General features: G+C 40.2%; 1 protein-coding gene across 1 annotated transcript in view; it reads right to left on the bottom strand.

The window, feature by feature from the left end:
• ABCD2 (ATP binding cassette subfamily D member 2) overlaps positions 1-15,495 on the bottom strand; it is a 46,485-nt gene extending 30,990 nt beyond the window's left edge. The window contains exons 1-6 of the mRNA XM_031601067.2: positions 14,215-15,495; positions 12,675-12,855; positions 9,011-9,132; positions 6,130-6,298; positions 2,812-2,906; positions 1,358-1,503 (exon numbers count right to left, since the gene is read on the bottom strand). Coding sequence (XP_031456927.1) covers positions 1,358-1,503; positions 2,812-2,906; positions 6,130-6,298; positions 9,011-9,132; positions 12,675-12,855; positions 14,215-15,126 — 1,625 coding nt within the window. The 5' untranslated portion in view covers positions 15,127-15,495. The remainder of the gene's footprint in view (positions 1-1,357; positions 1,504-2,811; positions 2,907-6,129; positions 6,299-9,010; positions 9,133-12,674; positions 12,856-14,214) is intronic.
• Positions 15,496-15,516: the final 21 nt, after the last annotated feature.

The raw sequence follows: 15,516 nt of genomic DNA, 5'->3' as shown, positions 1-15,516 counted from the left end.
AGTAAATTTCCACACATTTTACTTCTTTCCTAACAATGATTTATGTATGCCAGTATATCTCAAAGAGGAGATATTTGTGCAGGCATAAACATGGGACAAAAAACAAGAATTCAACTACAGAACACCTCATTTCTTATACAACCAGAATGCAGCTCTTGCAGAAGTGTTCATAAAAGTCAGTACTTATGAAGACACTAACAAAGAAATCTATGACTTTAAAGCTAGTATGAGATTTTGTTAAAAGAAAAGACATAAAATAATGGTGCTGAAGTAGAAACCTCATATACTTCACCTTCCAACTTCACATCTTGCACAATCAAGTCCTCCTGATTTTCTGCTAGGAAGACTGTGTGTAGGTATGTAAACACATGTATGTAATTTGCTTTTGTTGCCCAACTTCCAAATCAAATCTCTTGTCTAGGTAGTAGCATTCAAATAATGCAATTATTTCTAGGAGAATCTAGAACATTACATGTCATGCACTTCGATTTCAAAATTGTCTCCATGTAGAACTTTTGTGACAGTGGCTGGCAATAAATTATACATAAATTTGAAAACATTATAGACAGATTTTCTATGTTACTTTCATTTGCAGCAAGGAAAATCTGTTCATCAGTTACTATTTTCCATTCAGCTTAATAGCTTGTATTTTTAAACAAGACTACAGACTGTATAGTGAATATTTGTTTTGCCCATGGGAAGAAATGAACTACAGAAAGCAATCAAAGATTCTCAGTGTTTGATTTTGCTTTCACAAAACAACCTATTTAGAAGTCTCCAAGGAGACATTTCAGGATCAACTGCATAAATTATGTTAGAGAGTCCAACAACAAGTCAGAACACAAATGAAGAATAAAACAGCCATGTTTCCTTTAGTGAAACAAGCATCCGTTATTAAAAAAAAAAAAAAAAAAAGGCAGTTTGCAGTTATTATTTGATTAGATTCTTGTTTTGAAGTATAAGAGCTGAAGTTTTTACAATTATTTTGAACAATTCAAAATTTGGAAACCCAAATATCCTCACTGGTTTTGATCTAGAGTTTTAAAGTGAATGTACTAGGAATGTACTAGGTCTATTTCAAACTGTTTCACATTCTAGTCTGTTGCCATGATCCCAATCAACCAGAACTCATTAGCCATCAGGGGAGTGCAGTCACCACAAGATGAGTACCTCAGCTACCCATTTCCAGTGACTGAAGATTTGCATCAACAACAACAAGGAATGAATATTTTTTAGCACTCTCAGTACAGCTGAGGTGGTGCTTAGCCCCTTGTAACCAGGCCATAAGATATCTCAGATCGAAAATAAGAGCAGCAGGGTCAAAATTCATGTAACCAGCTGAATAGGTATCACGTACCTTTGTGGTATATAAAACATGTGCTGTGGAGGAGGTTTGTAGAGGACTCCTTCATACACAGGCCACAAACCGCTTAAAATTCTGAAAAGTGAACTCTTTCCACACCCATTGGGACCAGTGATTAAAAGATTCATGCCCTCTTCAACCTATAGTGATAATGAAAATGAAACGATGTTACTGTGATGTGCTCTAAGGCCCCTAGAAGGAGTTATGCAAGCATTTATATCAAATTATTACCCTTTTCATTAATTACCTGCATATTTTTTAATGCAATCATTCTGGAAACAGTAGAGTTAAATATAAAAATAAAATGATTTCCATAAAGTCTGACTATTTCTATAAGTGATGCTAATTATATCATAACATCAATCCATCACAGTCAGAATCAATTATTCTAATGTAAATTCAGTCCAAAGACGTTAACAGCACAAAGAGCAGTGCTAAGCCATCAGTAATACTAATTCAAGCAATGTGAGCTAGATCAATTGATTTTGGAAAAGATAATTACCATTGTTATTTTGGGTGCAATACATTTGTTTTCATTCATTTAAATAGGACTCTGTGTATATATGAGTGTATATTCATGCACAATCACAATGTCAATATTTTATATAAATGCACTGATTGTTATAATTGCATTATATAATGTCTTTGTTGAGCCAAATAAATAAATATAACTGTCCCTTTGGTTTTGAAGCTGTAATTTCACAAATCTGCAATTCCTACACTGGAGCCATTGGAAGCTTTGCTGTAACTAGGATCCTGCACTGCTAGTTCAACTACTCCATTTCCATACAGAGGTGATAAGAGAAAAAACTCTGCTTTAGCTAAGTTAAAGAGCCTGTTGCAATTATTCACATTACTGTTCCCGTCATCTCAACCATTTTTAAAAATAATACCATCTGTGTCGGAACATAAGATCAGGATATATATGGGAGAAATTCAGTAAAGGACAGAGAGCAGTACCAGGTGTAGCTACAACAGTCTTTTAAAAACTCTTTTTTTTTTTTTTTTGGAGTAAAGACTCCACTGTTACAGTGTAAAGGACTGTGAACCATGCTGACAACTATTAGTACTGTTCTTCGTGGTTGTCAGGTAAAACTAACTACAGACTCAGCTGTTTCACAGTTGCTGTGAACTCAGACTTTTAAAGGAGCCCATGTGAGTCAAGCATCCCAATTTTACTGACGTTACCTAACATGGATGTGGACTCTCATATACACCTCTTAAAATCCTAGGTCTAATTTTTCATGTGTCAGCAGCACTACAAATCCTCTCTTCTTTTTCTCTGAGCACTACACAAGTCTGCCTCTACAAAGCTACTATGCCTACCTTTCTGGACTTCCCCTTTTATCCATATGCTCCGCCAAGTACTTAACATAAGGTACATGAATTCTGTGCTGTTTATGTTAATGTGATGGCAACAATCAGAAGATTCTTGCATATCATCTTACTTTGAAGTTTAGTCTGGAAACCACCACATCGCCATTCGGGGTAATAATAGGAACATTGTCACAAATTATTCCATGTTCAACATCAATAACTTTTCCTAAAAAGAAACAAAAAAAAGCAACACTTAATATTTTTTGAAACCTCCCATTAAGCAATGATACCCAACAGCCTCTGTGCACAGCTGGGAAGCGTAAGTTAGTGAGTTTCAAAAACTGTTTTATGCTCCCCAGGTTCCTCAAGTGAAAAATTTAGCTGATCAGAATTACACTGTCAATATTAGCCAAGAGTGTGTAATGAATCCTATATTTCATCATAAATAGACAATATGCATCATAAATAGATAATGCACCATGAAGACAATTATTCACACCCTGCCTGTATTTGCTATATGTTGTTTTAAGCAGGTGGTCGTCATCCATCAGCAAAAAAGTTCAAGGACATGGGAAGTCTAGTTCACCTTCACTTGGAGATTTCACTGGAAAATGGAATCTCCTTTTGCTACCAGCTGTGAAACTGTAAGCTCAGTTCAGTCTTCTCCAGCAATTAGAGCAAAGGAGAATATATTTAATGGCTTGCTTCTATCTGTTTTTAAAGACACAGATACCGTCAAGGTCTGTAAGAAGTATTAATGGAAATATTTCACTCCAGTAACTATGCTTCCTATTTGAATTTGTGGCAATTTTAAATACACATGTCCATCAGACATTTGGTTATATGTAACACAAGGACTGGGAAACTAATTCTTCTGTGAGTAATTAAAGAAAAAAAAACACACACTGCCTTCTCAGTTGCCTGCTGATACACTCTTCTAACAGAACCTAAATAACCAGATTCATAGAGGAGTACCAGAAATTACTGTTACATACAAGAAGCAAACTAAAAGGATTTCCCTTTGTATCAGAAGACTGCATATTCTAAAACTTAGATTAACCTGAATAAAAGAAAATGAAGCTACAGAAAAGTTAAGCTCATTACAATAGGATCTGGTAGTATTTCCTTCAGCTAAGGTTAAAGTCTCATATCTTCTATTAGAAGGCTCTTTGTTCAGTTGCTTCCAACTTTGCCAAATTACAGAAAGCTGAAAAAAAATTCTCTTTCATTTATCAATCTAAGTGCTATTTTTCCCTAACATAAGTTTCATTTAAAACAGTTCAGTAGCACCAACATGAAACCATGGAAAACAAAACTGTTTTACTATTGAAAAAAAAAACCATTATTGCAACCTTCTCATACCACTGACAGACTCTATCACCTTCAAACTTCCCAATGGCACTTGATATAGAGCTGGGAGATCAACCACACCCCACCAGCCATGCAGTTTTCGCAGGTTCATGAAAAGGCAGACAGATTTGGCCAAGACACTTCTCAGAAAAGGGCTGTACCTTTTTTCACTCCAATTACAGAAATATTTGCACATGATTTGGCACCTAACTGTGGAGAAGATCTCAAGCAAATTTGCAAAATTCACTCATGTTTCTGAAGAATGCAATTACAGTAGAAAAACTGTAGTTTAAAAAAAGATGTATGATACAAAATAGTAAACTAAGTACTAAGTAAACTTTATTCCCATTCCCTAAAGTTCAGAGCACTTGGCAACCAGTGTGCTTTCAAACCGTGTAATCAGAAATACAATTTTACAGAACTTCTGTACAGATGTATACAACCATATTCCAACTTTGAAATTCTGAATTATTAGATACCTTATATATATAGCAATATAATCGTCTCTTAAAAATATTCTAATACTTTCCATATTTTCACAATGTTCTTCTTGGCAATGGTGAATGCAAGGCAAAGCATAATCATTCCTCAGGTACATAAGTTTGTATCGGACAATTTAAAAGGAGTCTGTGCTGAAAAAGCCTGTTGAAAAGCTGAATATTAAGAGTTTTCTTTTCTAACAGTGGAAATGTACATGCATGTGAGCACTTGTACTTTTATCCACATACAAATCCACTTTGCGGGGATTTCTGAAGTACCAAGACTGAAAGAAAGGAGGAAAGCCAGCATACAATGGCTCTTGTCAAAAAAAGTCCAGGGCCTGTGGCCTAGATTCATCTGGCCTCAATTCTGCTTAAATCCTTGTGCCTAGAGTTCTGTACTGGCTAGCTGCCTCTGAGAGCCTGCAATCTCTGCATACCAATTGCTAGCCACTGCAATGTGGGGGGAATTCAGGCTAGGTGAGACTGCCACTCTGGTGGAATCAAAGCTCAAAAGGAAACACAAACAGCACTCTTTCACATCTGAATGTATTGCCTTTTGTTTTTAAAATACAGAGTTATCTAAATGGCCCCCAAATTACTTTCCTGCTTCAAATAACAAAATGAATTTCTCTCTCGTACATGACAAAATGTAACAGCTGTACAACATCAAATGCCAGCCAAACACTGCCAAGACCTACAAGATTAAGGCATCAGCTGTTTCCACAGCTATCCACTGCACTGCATCACACTGTTTTGAAGAGCCTTCTCAGCAGACCATTGAGAAATTTGTGCAGAAGGGTAACGCTGTTGAAAGTGTCAGAAAAACTATTTCGTAAAGAGTGCTCTGGTGCCTTCCACTCTAGTGAGATTTAAGTGTTCAGAAACTGGAGGGTGAGAATGAGGTTTTCCAACACCAAAGAAGATAAAAAAGGGAGATGGTGTATAATGGAGCACAATAAGAAACAGATGAACACAGGAAATGCTTTGTAAAGAGTGCACACAGAAAGACAGAGGCACCAGAATGATACAAGGTAGGGATGGGAGGAAGAAGCTGCATGTTCATCAGGTTATTTGGGAGAGGGGGGCAGAGAGAGTTGTCAGCCCATTTCCAGTAGAATATCCTCACTACAAGATGAAAAAGTGAGCAAAGGCTGAGAGTAAGTGAAAACAAATTATTATTTTTGTCAAAAACTACTGAATCAATTTCTCTTTCCCTCCTACCCTAAACAAAATAATGATGTTTAAAGGCGAAAATGTTACAGTCTCCATTTTTTGGAAAGAAAAAAAAAAAGTTAGAGAAAAGCAGGCACTGTCCATGCAGTGATAACAACACCATCACCACAACCACCACTTAAAATAGTACAGCTGAAATACCCTTTTCACTGTAAGTTTTCACAGAAAACATTTGAGCAATCTCTGTGGAAATGTTTTAGAAAAGCACTGCACAAGCACAGAGTTACAAAACAGCAGAAAGATAAAACAGAAGGCAACATGGTCTCTGGGGCACTGAAACTGAGAGAATGATTTGTTGTAGAAACAAATCCTGTTCATCTACTGCCCTCTGCACCAGCCAGGCATTCCCCCAGGAGAAAGATATAAAAAATGTGACTTAATTACCTTTGATTTCTAAGGGTCCATTGACATGTGATTCTATTTTATCTTCATTCTTACTGTTGTTTTCAGAGCCTTGAATAACAGCAGTTCTCTTGTAGATGCCTCTCTTCACCTCATCGAAGACAGAAAACATGTTGTAGACACGGGCTGTGTATCCTGCTAACTCAGTAACCTGTGAAACAACAAATGCCTCATTTCAGTTATACTTCACAGATTCTGTAAATGAAATGCTTGGCCAAAGATTCATGAAAAACATTCCCAGCTATTCTAAGTATTCTCAGTTATTACTCTGGAAAGATCAGTGATGCATCTTTTGTCACCTATCAGTTCTTCCTCCTTTGAGATTCCGTCCTAACCAAAATGCCACCCACGGCTTGTAACAGCCAGCAGACACAGTCTGAGGAGGATAGATGCTAGCCAATGTAATTTACTATTGCTCCAATAAATAAGGAGGTTGCAGGGACTGCTGCTCTTTTTCATCGATCAGTACAATCTTTAACCTAGGCAGAATTCCTAGCTTAGTTCAAAATAGCCTATCACACAAGAGAAAAACAAAATTTCTGCATTTTCAAGAAAAATAAACTGACAGCAGTTAGAAAAATAGGCACCTGTAATTATATGTTTACTTCCTTGTGTTCTCCAAATCTCCAGTGAGAAAGATGTGTTTCTCCTGTGTTAAAACGGGTAGCACAAGGGTATTTGCTAATGAAAAATACAGCACAGAAAAAAAATGACTGTCCTATAATCTGCATGCTGGGGTACCAGAGCCAAATCTGAGATTCTGGATTGCAGATGGGAATTTTTAAAATAGTGAAATCTCTTATAGGGCTTTATGATTTTTTTTATCCCTTTATCTCAGTTACCACCTGGTGAAAACAGGAAGAACAGATCTCTGCTCCAGGAGATTTCTTATTCACAGGCACTGACATCGCCAAAACTCCTAAAGAACTACCTCCATCTGCTGGCAGCAAAGAACTAAACCTGGGCATCATATTATGTGTGAATTATGAGATGTTTTTAAAATGAAAGATTTTTACAGTAAACACAGAGAGCAAGATAAGAATAGTGAGAAAACCAGCATGAGATTATAAAATATTTAGCTTGCTGTAGTTAAATACATACAACCCATAATTCATTCCACCTGCAATGGGCATAAAAACATTTAATATATGAAGAAACAATCGTGAAAATTTCACTGTACTAGACACAGATCTGAGTACTAGACAGGGTCATTGCTCCCCTGGAGATTAACAATTACACAATATCTCAAAAAACTCAGCTTAAAGTGAATAACCAGCCAATATTTCAATTCCACCAACAAGCATTGGTGCTTGATGGAGAAAATCCTGCATACAATGAATGAAAAGTGTAACAACTGCACCCCACAATAAAAAAAATGTGTAGGAAGTTTCCAAATCACGATCCTACAAACTTGCTTCATCATAACACTAAACGCTACCATCTAAATATTGACCCACAAACAAAAGATGAGCCAATGTTATTTGCAAGCTGAACAATGCTGACTGGAAAGTGGGCACTTGGGTGGATTGGGCAGGCAGGAACTGAAGCCTCACTACCACTTGAAGTGGATTGAAGCTTGCTGTCATATTGGAAACTGCCTGAACCACAAAGCAGGAATGATAAACTGGTTGAAGTACTGCAGTATTTCTTTAAGAAAAGTAAAGTGTAAATTTAAGATAGAAGCTCAAAGAGCTGATTTTTGATCTCATGCTGGCTGCATTATAATTTCACTATATGATAAATCTCATGAGTTTGTTCAGCTGTTACTACTATGTTGCAGGGAATTTGTTTTTCCAAAAAATAAATACACAATGTTTGTAAGTCCCCACACGGATCATATAAATGACTTAGATATTGAAAATAAAGTTGAATAACATCAGTGTATAATAGGTTATCTGGCAGTCCCTCTAGAGCAGAGGTCAGACAGGGAAACAGCCAAGGCTGCATAAGTCAAAATCACAGTCCATTAGAACTCTGTGGAAAAACAACGTAGACTCTGGCCTTATCAGAGACTGTTTGAAGGTGCCAAACTACCCCTCCTCTTCCAATTTAAAAAGCTGTAGCTATTCAGTCTGGATTCCAAGTAAAGGAATTCATAATCTTTGATTGCAGCGCATGCCTCCTCCCACTGCACTGGGAAAAGGTGTCCCCACCAAAGGGATGAACAAAAACTAACTCAACAAACACAGAACCACATTCAGAAGGAAACACTGAGAAGTGTAACAGCTTTGCCTGGATTTTCATTTGCTTAATAGTCTGTGCCTAGAGAAATCCCCTGGAGAGATCACAGACAGACTGGAACTGGGGTGATGACAGCCATATCTGATCCTCCAGACAAACATCCTGCATTTCTGGGCTATCTGCAGTCATACAGCAGATTTTCCCTGATAAAATTTCTCTGCTGTACAAAATTACTTACAAATGAACAGGTTCAGAACAATTTAAGTGGACAGGAAGTAAGTATTCAATTCTTTTTACATTTCATACACTTTTCAACGTGAGAGTTCCAATACACTGGTCCACTGAGAAGAGGACAACCTGAACTCAGGTTTGTGCTACAAGCAGAAGAAGGCTCTGAACCTCTATCAGCCAGATTCTGGGAATTTCTATTGCTCTCAGATGGCATTTGAACATAGGTGTTAAAGATAATATCTATGTGTTGCATCATTATCGACAGCTGTGCACTTTAGACCCTGTGTGGACTTAACTCTAAAGACCAAACTATCAGTTCAAAGTTTGCCATAGATTTAGTTGAGACAGTATTTAACTTAAAAAATAATATATTTTTTTAAATTTTACATTAGATGTAAACCCATTTTACTTTTACTTCCTTTGCGTTTTGCACATGACTGATGTACAATACCTCTTTGTATGAAGACATAATCCTTTCAATAGCATCTGCACCAGAGATCAGTAGGTTTCGTGATGTGGTAAAAGCTTCTGTTCTTTCACTAACCATTGCCTGCTTCTGGCCATCTTCTAATTCTAAAAGTTTTTTAAAAGAAGAAAACTCTGTTAAAATCTTCTTCTGAAAATCATCTCCATAGATTAAATCATCATCAAAATGGGAGCTTTTAAATTAAGAAAAATTAAACTCTATAAAAACAACCTTTCAGAAAGAACTGTTGAATGTAATTAGCATAGATAGCTTGGTAACAAAGGGGAATGTACGAAATGCATCTTCTTATGCCAAATATCCTATTCTTTTAAACTGTTTGTCTCCTTGGGTAATTTCATCTTAACACTTAATTATCCAATTTACAATTTTTCAAAATATGAAAAAGTGAAACCAAAGCACTGATCTGAAGCAGATTTTTGATAGCACTTTTTTACTGCTTTTGCATTCACATACTCGTTTTCAGTCTTACTTATTTACCTACTTATTTACAAAAGAGACATTTATCTCTCTTACGCAAACTTTGTAACATGGCAATATTATTATAAGAAAGCAGTAAGTTCTTCTCTTAAAGACGTGTTTGAATAAAATACCTCTCTCTCTCACAACAGTTTATCTGTTCATCAAACCCCAGAAGAATACAACAAATAATATTCATTCACTTGGGAACTGCCTCACCTCCCTGGCAAGATCAGACTCCAGAAATCTACAGGCAGCATCAAAGCCAGATCTATCTTATCTTTATTAGACACGCAAATCTAAATACTATCTTTTTCATTCACATTCAAAAATGCATCCCTACGTAATTAAGTTTGAATCACTGAAATATTATATGGATCATTTGTAGAAAACTTTTTATATTTCTCATATATTAACCTTGCTTCTATACCTCAGCTATATGTTTTTCCTGTCCTCAAGTGTTTCTATAACGTAATTTTTTAATAATTTAATCAATTACCCAGTAAGTACACTGTCATCTGATTGTGTGCAATCTCGCCACTTAGGCCACAAGGAGAGGCATGGTTTAAAAAAAAAAAAAAAGAGAAGATGAAGTCTCTTGCAAAGAAAGGAGGGATTATGAAACTCCTGCACATGTTGACCTCATTTATTTACAAAGTCATTTTCACTCCAAGAAGAGTAAACTTTGGTGATAGCAAGAATTCAGTTAACTCACTGCTATAAACTAAAATAACATTTGTTTCTGATTTCTCAGAGAGCCAAATTTTACTGGTTTTGTTGGGATTATAGCTCATGCAGCCCACAGTATGTAGAATTACCAAAAATAAATCACTTAGGAACTGGCCTAAAGCAGTATTTCCTCCTGGATGCATTTGCTTACAGCTGTTTCCAGCACCCAGGCTAGCTCATTTACCAGCAACATGGAGGTCTCTGCATACTGTTTATTTTAAGCATACTCCAAGGGGGGGGGAATTTGACAAATTAAAACTACACAGAATTTATGAGTGTTTTGCTGTTTCAAAACATCTCTTACATGTCAAACCCATCAACATTTTGTGGACTTGCCTCCTGTTTGAAGAAGTGTGACATTGAAACAGTGCAGACAGATTGTCCCTACTTCATGCAATATGTAAACATTTCCCTTTTCATTTATATAATTGATACTCCTTCTTGTGTTATAACCAAAACAAGAGTTCATTATGTCCAGAAAAATCTGAGTCTTATTGTCAAAAATGGCTACTTTTCAGAAACCGATGAGACCTTTGAAACACCAAAGGTTTAATACAACAAAAATGAGAAATATCAAATGGAAACCTTCACTTTGCCAGTTAATTTCCTATTTCCTAAATATCCCCATTAAAAATGATTTTTTTTCTTTTCTTTTTATTGCAGGATATACATATATTTTTTTAAATTTCTTTCTTTCCCCTGAAGAAGTGTATGAAATCTGCTGCTTTACACCCGAAGTCTCAGGTCTGGTCACGGAACAAGTTTTATGCACTTCCTTTATTCTGGCAATTTGTCCTGAAGTCCAACATCTGTTCCTTCAGATTTGAATTAACTAGCACCTGACCTGCTGAGGCATAAGGCACCGCTTTGCCAGCTAGATAAATGTTTGATCCAAGTTCAAGTCTGTTCAATTCTTTCAATACTTGTTATACACTGGTTCTGACAGTATCATTTGTCAGTGCTAATTACATGTTTATGAAGAACCATTACAATATGCCTCAGGGCTCCATAGTAAGTTTCATGCTCTAACGTTATGCTGCTGGTACAAATATTCTTCTGCTTTACAACATGAATTGTATCTTCTTTTTCTACATTTCAAAAATATTTATCAAAAGTGTACTCACAAGTAATAAGAATGCTATTTAGTTGAGCATGCACGCAAATCAATTATCCATCATTTGTTCTTTATACTTTCACTGTGGCTTAATCCTTGCAGAAGACAGTCTTTTTCATTTTTTATTCATGCGGTAATATCACGGAGATACATACAGTGTGCAACCAAATTACTTTTCTCTGACTTCACTCATTCTCATCCTAGCAGACAGACTCTTACACTGATGATGGCACTCTCACACTGATGGTGATTCTCACTCAGCACTTCTGCTTCGCTTGCACAACATTCACTGGTTGCATGAGGTGAAACAACTTTTACAAACTCTTCTGTTTGGAACAGGACCTCCTGATATTTCTGAAGCTGTTAGCAGGATGCCAGCCAGGGTGCTGATATGGTGTCCCCCGAGCCATGTGACAGGCAGCAGCTCAGGCAGCTGAGCACACAGCCACGTGCAAGCACAATTGTGAGACTACTAAATAATGTGTGGGCAGGTCGAACTGAGCTTGGCAACTGAGTTGAACAGCCCTGATTTGAAACGTCCTTACCAAAACCCGCACCGAAAACAACACCTTTATTCCTATTTAAAGGTACCAAATTTAAAACTCGTCCTTCTGCTTACATTGTAGTGCTTAATGAATCCTATGGAGTTCGTAGTGTTTTCTGCAGTTCCACCTGTGCATAAGGCAACCTGTTGAGGCAAACTCCCTGACTTGTCTTCATCCCACCTCCCTAACTACCTTCCTTTCTGCTCTCTTTTTTCCTATAGCATTTACAATAACAACAGTCTCAATTCACTTCTTGGAGAAGTTATGTCAACAGAATGTCAAAAATGATGACACCAAAGCCTCAAACAAGAACTTCATTGCTCTTTCCCAGTGAGTCAGGGGAAAACAGCAATTCCTAACAGCCAACATGTAATACAATAACTAGCTATAATTACACTGTGGCTTACAGAACAAGGAGATAAGCTTTCTAGGAAAGCTAGCAAGAAGTATCATTTTTTAAAATAGTAGGAGTTGCTGCAAGAACCAGCATGCCATCCCAATAACAGCCAGTGAATGAGAACTGCAACTGTCACTGTAATCTCAAGGGAGTACCCCTTAAGTCCCAAATGATAACTCTGTCAGGTTTATGCTCTAAACTGTGTCTTCTGCATTGCTCCCCCCTCAGCTGACTTGCTATGCCTGAGTTACACATGAGACACGGATGTGGTTAAAAAAAAAAAAAAGGCTGTGAACAATAAAGAAATGTGAACAACACTGAAGGAAATTAGTTTTTTGAGGATGTAACTTTACAGAACCATTTGGAAATAAGTAAAAATGGTGTTACCGCCATCTGCAAATCCTGTTGCAGTGATGATGGGCACAGCGACCATGACCATGCCACAGCTACTCCACACGTACTTCATCAGGAACTGCTCTATCATGATGTACCATAAGCGTTTGGATAAAATGAGATTCATTTGATCTGCCAAAGCCTTGTAGCTTTTTTGCAGTTGTTTCATTTCCACCTATAGTTTAAAAAAAATACATTTATACAATACAGCAAAAATATACATACCATGCAAGATACATTCACACATGTGCATGAACTAATCGAGTATCCAGAGCTGTGGTGCCTGAGTGCCATCTTTTGTGCAGCATTCATTGTCACAGTGCTGTATTCCTGCAGCTGAAGTGCACAGTTTTATTGAAGCCAGAGGACCTGGCTCTTACTTATATCACTGTCCCTTTATGCCACACTGGGAAGCTTTCAGTTCTTTTAGCATCTCTGATACATACAAGAACATATGAGTAGTCACTATAGCTGACTCTAGCAATCAAAACAAGATTGATTCTACATCTTTTAATGAAGATGCAGCTGAAAAGTTTCACAGCAACTGAGACTCCTCAAATTATAAAGTGTTTGGGGATCAATTATCTCTGACTTAAATCTGCAGAGCTCTTTGCTGAAATGCAATGCTTCTTGTTTTTGTGAACGGCCTAGAGGAAGAGAGAATTATCCCAAGAGGTTTAACAAGTCAAAGATAGTTCCAAGTCAGTATGACATCATGCACTCAGTTAAAGCCAGAAGATGTGGGAACAGAAGAAACTGTTTAATTTAGCTGCACTGCAAACACTATGGTAGGCAGCCCTGGAGAACGACTGCTTCTACCAAAACAAACCATCTGCATTATATAATTGTTGCTTGGACTGAAAGAGTTGGCAACACCTCGGGCTAGTTACCAGTCCTCATTTTCACTTTATGTGAAACCACTTGTTTTTTCAAGTCATGCTTGAAAGCTGTAACAGCCAAAACCCACTTCTAATAAAAATATGAAGAACTCCTTCATAAGGTGGCTTTAAAACAACCCGTTAGTTTATGTAACTATGGCTGCTGAAGTACTGTACTTAAGCTATTTTAAGGCTCTGATGACTACATCTTTGCTTAGCTATGTAAAAGAGTGTCAAAGGTTGTTGTGGTCTCTGTGCTATCACAAAGTCTTCCCCTAGACTTTCTGCTGCGGCTTGCTAGCGATTCCTGCAGCACTAAAGCTGGGAGCTCACAAACAAGGAAGGGAAAAGAAAAGCCTGGAAGAGTTAAGCGGAGCGCACTGGGTGGGGGAAAAACAATAGCAACGATCGGCTTTCTAGAAAAGCACAGGGTACAGCTGCAAAACAGGAACACTGTCAGAGCACAAGGGAACTGCACTGTGCTCCCCCCAGACACTGCCTGTGAGATTGCATTTTCCTAGGAAACGGGAAGTGCGAGCTGTAAACAGGTTTAAATGTCAGAGGGACCAGAGTGCGTGCAGAGGGTGTCAGGGGAAGCACGGGTCAGCTCCGGTGCTGAGAGAGCAAGCCCAGCACACCCGGATTTCCCTCCTTACCTTGTGCCCCCGGTAAAAGGCGATCTCTTCCACGTTGGCGATGATGCGCGAGTGCATGAAGCGCAGATAGCCCTTCTTGTGCGCCTCCTCGGCCACCAGCTTGCCAAACTTGGGCGAGCAGGCTTTGAGCACGCGGGCCGTGGCGTAGACGACGAGGCCGGCCAGCAGCGTGGGCCCGATGGGGTTGGCGCCCCGGGAGCGCGCCGTGCGGATCAGGGTGTAGGAGGTGAGCACGACATCCAGGATGGGCTTGGTGAGGTTGGAGTAGAGGTGCGCCACCGACTGCGAGAACATCATGATGTCCTCGGTGAGGGACTGGTCGGGGTTGGCCAGCCGCCCGTCCATGCTGATCACTCGGTAGTAGGTCTGGTTGGCGAAGTAGGTCTCGTAGGCGTGATCCACCAGGCGCGTGCGGAAGGCGAGGGCCAGCTTGCACTCCAGGTACCGGATGGTGCTGTTGACGAACGTGGCCGGGATGGCGATCATCAGCCATTTGACCAACTTGACGACAAAGCTCCGGGGCTCTTTTTCCACGATGCTCTTCACGATCTTCCCGTCGAGGGCCGCCACATAAATGGAGAGGAAGGTCCTGGAAACCAGCGCGACCGAGTGGAGGCACAACAAGCCGAGCTCGGCGCTGACCAGCTTGGGGAAGAACAGTTTGCGCAGCTCCAGCAGCTGTTTCAAGAACTCCGCGTTGACCGCCGGCGAGGCTCTGCCCCGGCCGCCGCCGCCCTGCGCCGCCCCCCGGCCCGGCTCAGCGCGGCAGCCCGCCCGCCTCAGCCGCCGCCGGAGGACGGGGTAGAGCACCTTCAGCCCGTACGCCGCGGCCAGCAGGCAGGCAGCGCGCTTCGCGGCGCCGGAGCGGCTCCATTGCAGCCGGCGGGCCGCCGCGCGCAGCATGTGGGTCATCGCGCCCGCCCAGCGCCGCTCCTAGCGGCGGCTCATGCCCGGCAGGAAGGCCGGCCCCGCGGGCTCCTCGCCGGACTGCCGGGCCGGGCTCCCGCCGCGGCAGATGCCGAGTGAGCGCTGCCTCCCCCCGGGTGACGGTTTCCTTCCCGGCCCGGCGCGTTGCACAACGCAGCCCGGCGCCGCGCAGCCCGGCCCGCGACACGCCATTGGCTGCGCCGCGCGGGGCGGCACCTCCGGCGACCCGGCCGCTCCGCACCGCTCGTCAGCCGCGGGCTCGGCTACGGAGAGGTCGCGGTCGGACCGCGGCTCGCGGGCCTTCGGAGCTCTGTCCGTTGCCCCCCGCGGCCGCTCGGATCGCCTCGCCTCAGCCCGCGGCCGCTCGGCCCCGCC

The sequence above is a fragment of the Phasianus colchicus genome, chromosome 1, assembly GCF_987193195.1.
Source record: "Phasianus colchicus chromosome 1, bPhaCol1.hap1.1, whole genome shotgun sequence".
Taxonomy (NCBI): domain Eukaryota; kingdom Metazoa; phylum Chordata; class Aves; order Galliformes; family Phasianidae; genus Phasianus; species Phasianus colchicus.
The sequence above is the reverse complement of the archived record's forward strand: the minus strand, read 5'-3'. Positions and strand labels throughout refer to the sequence as shown.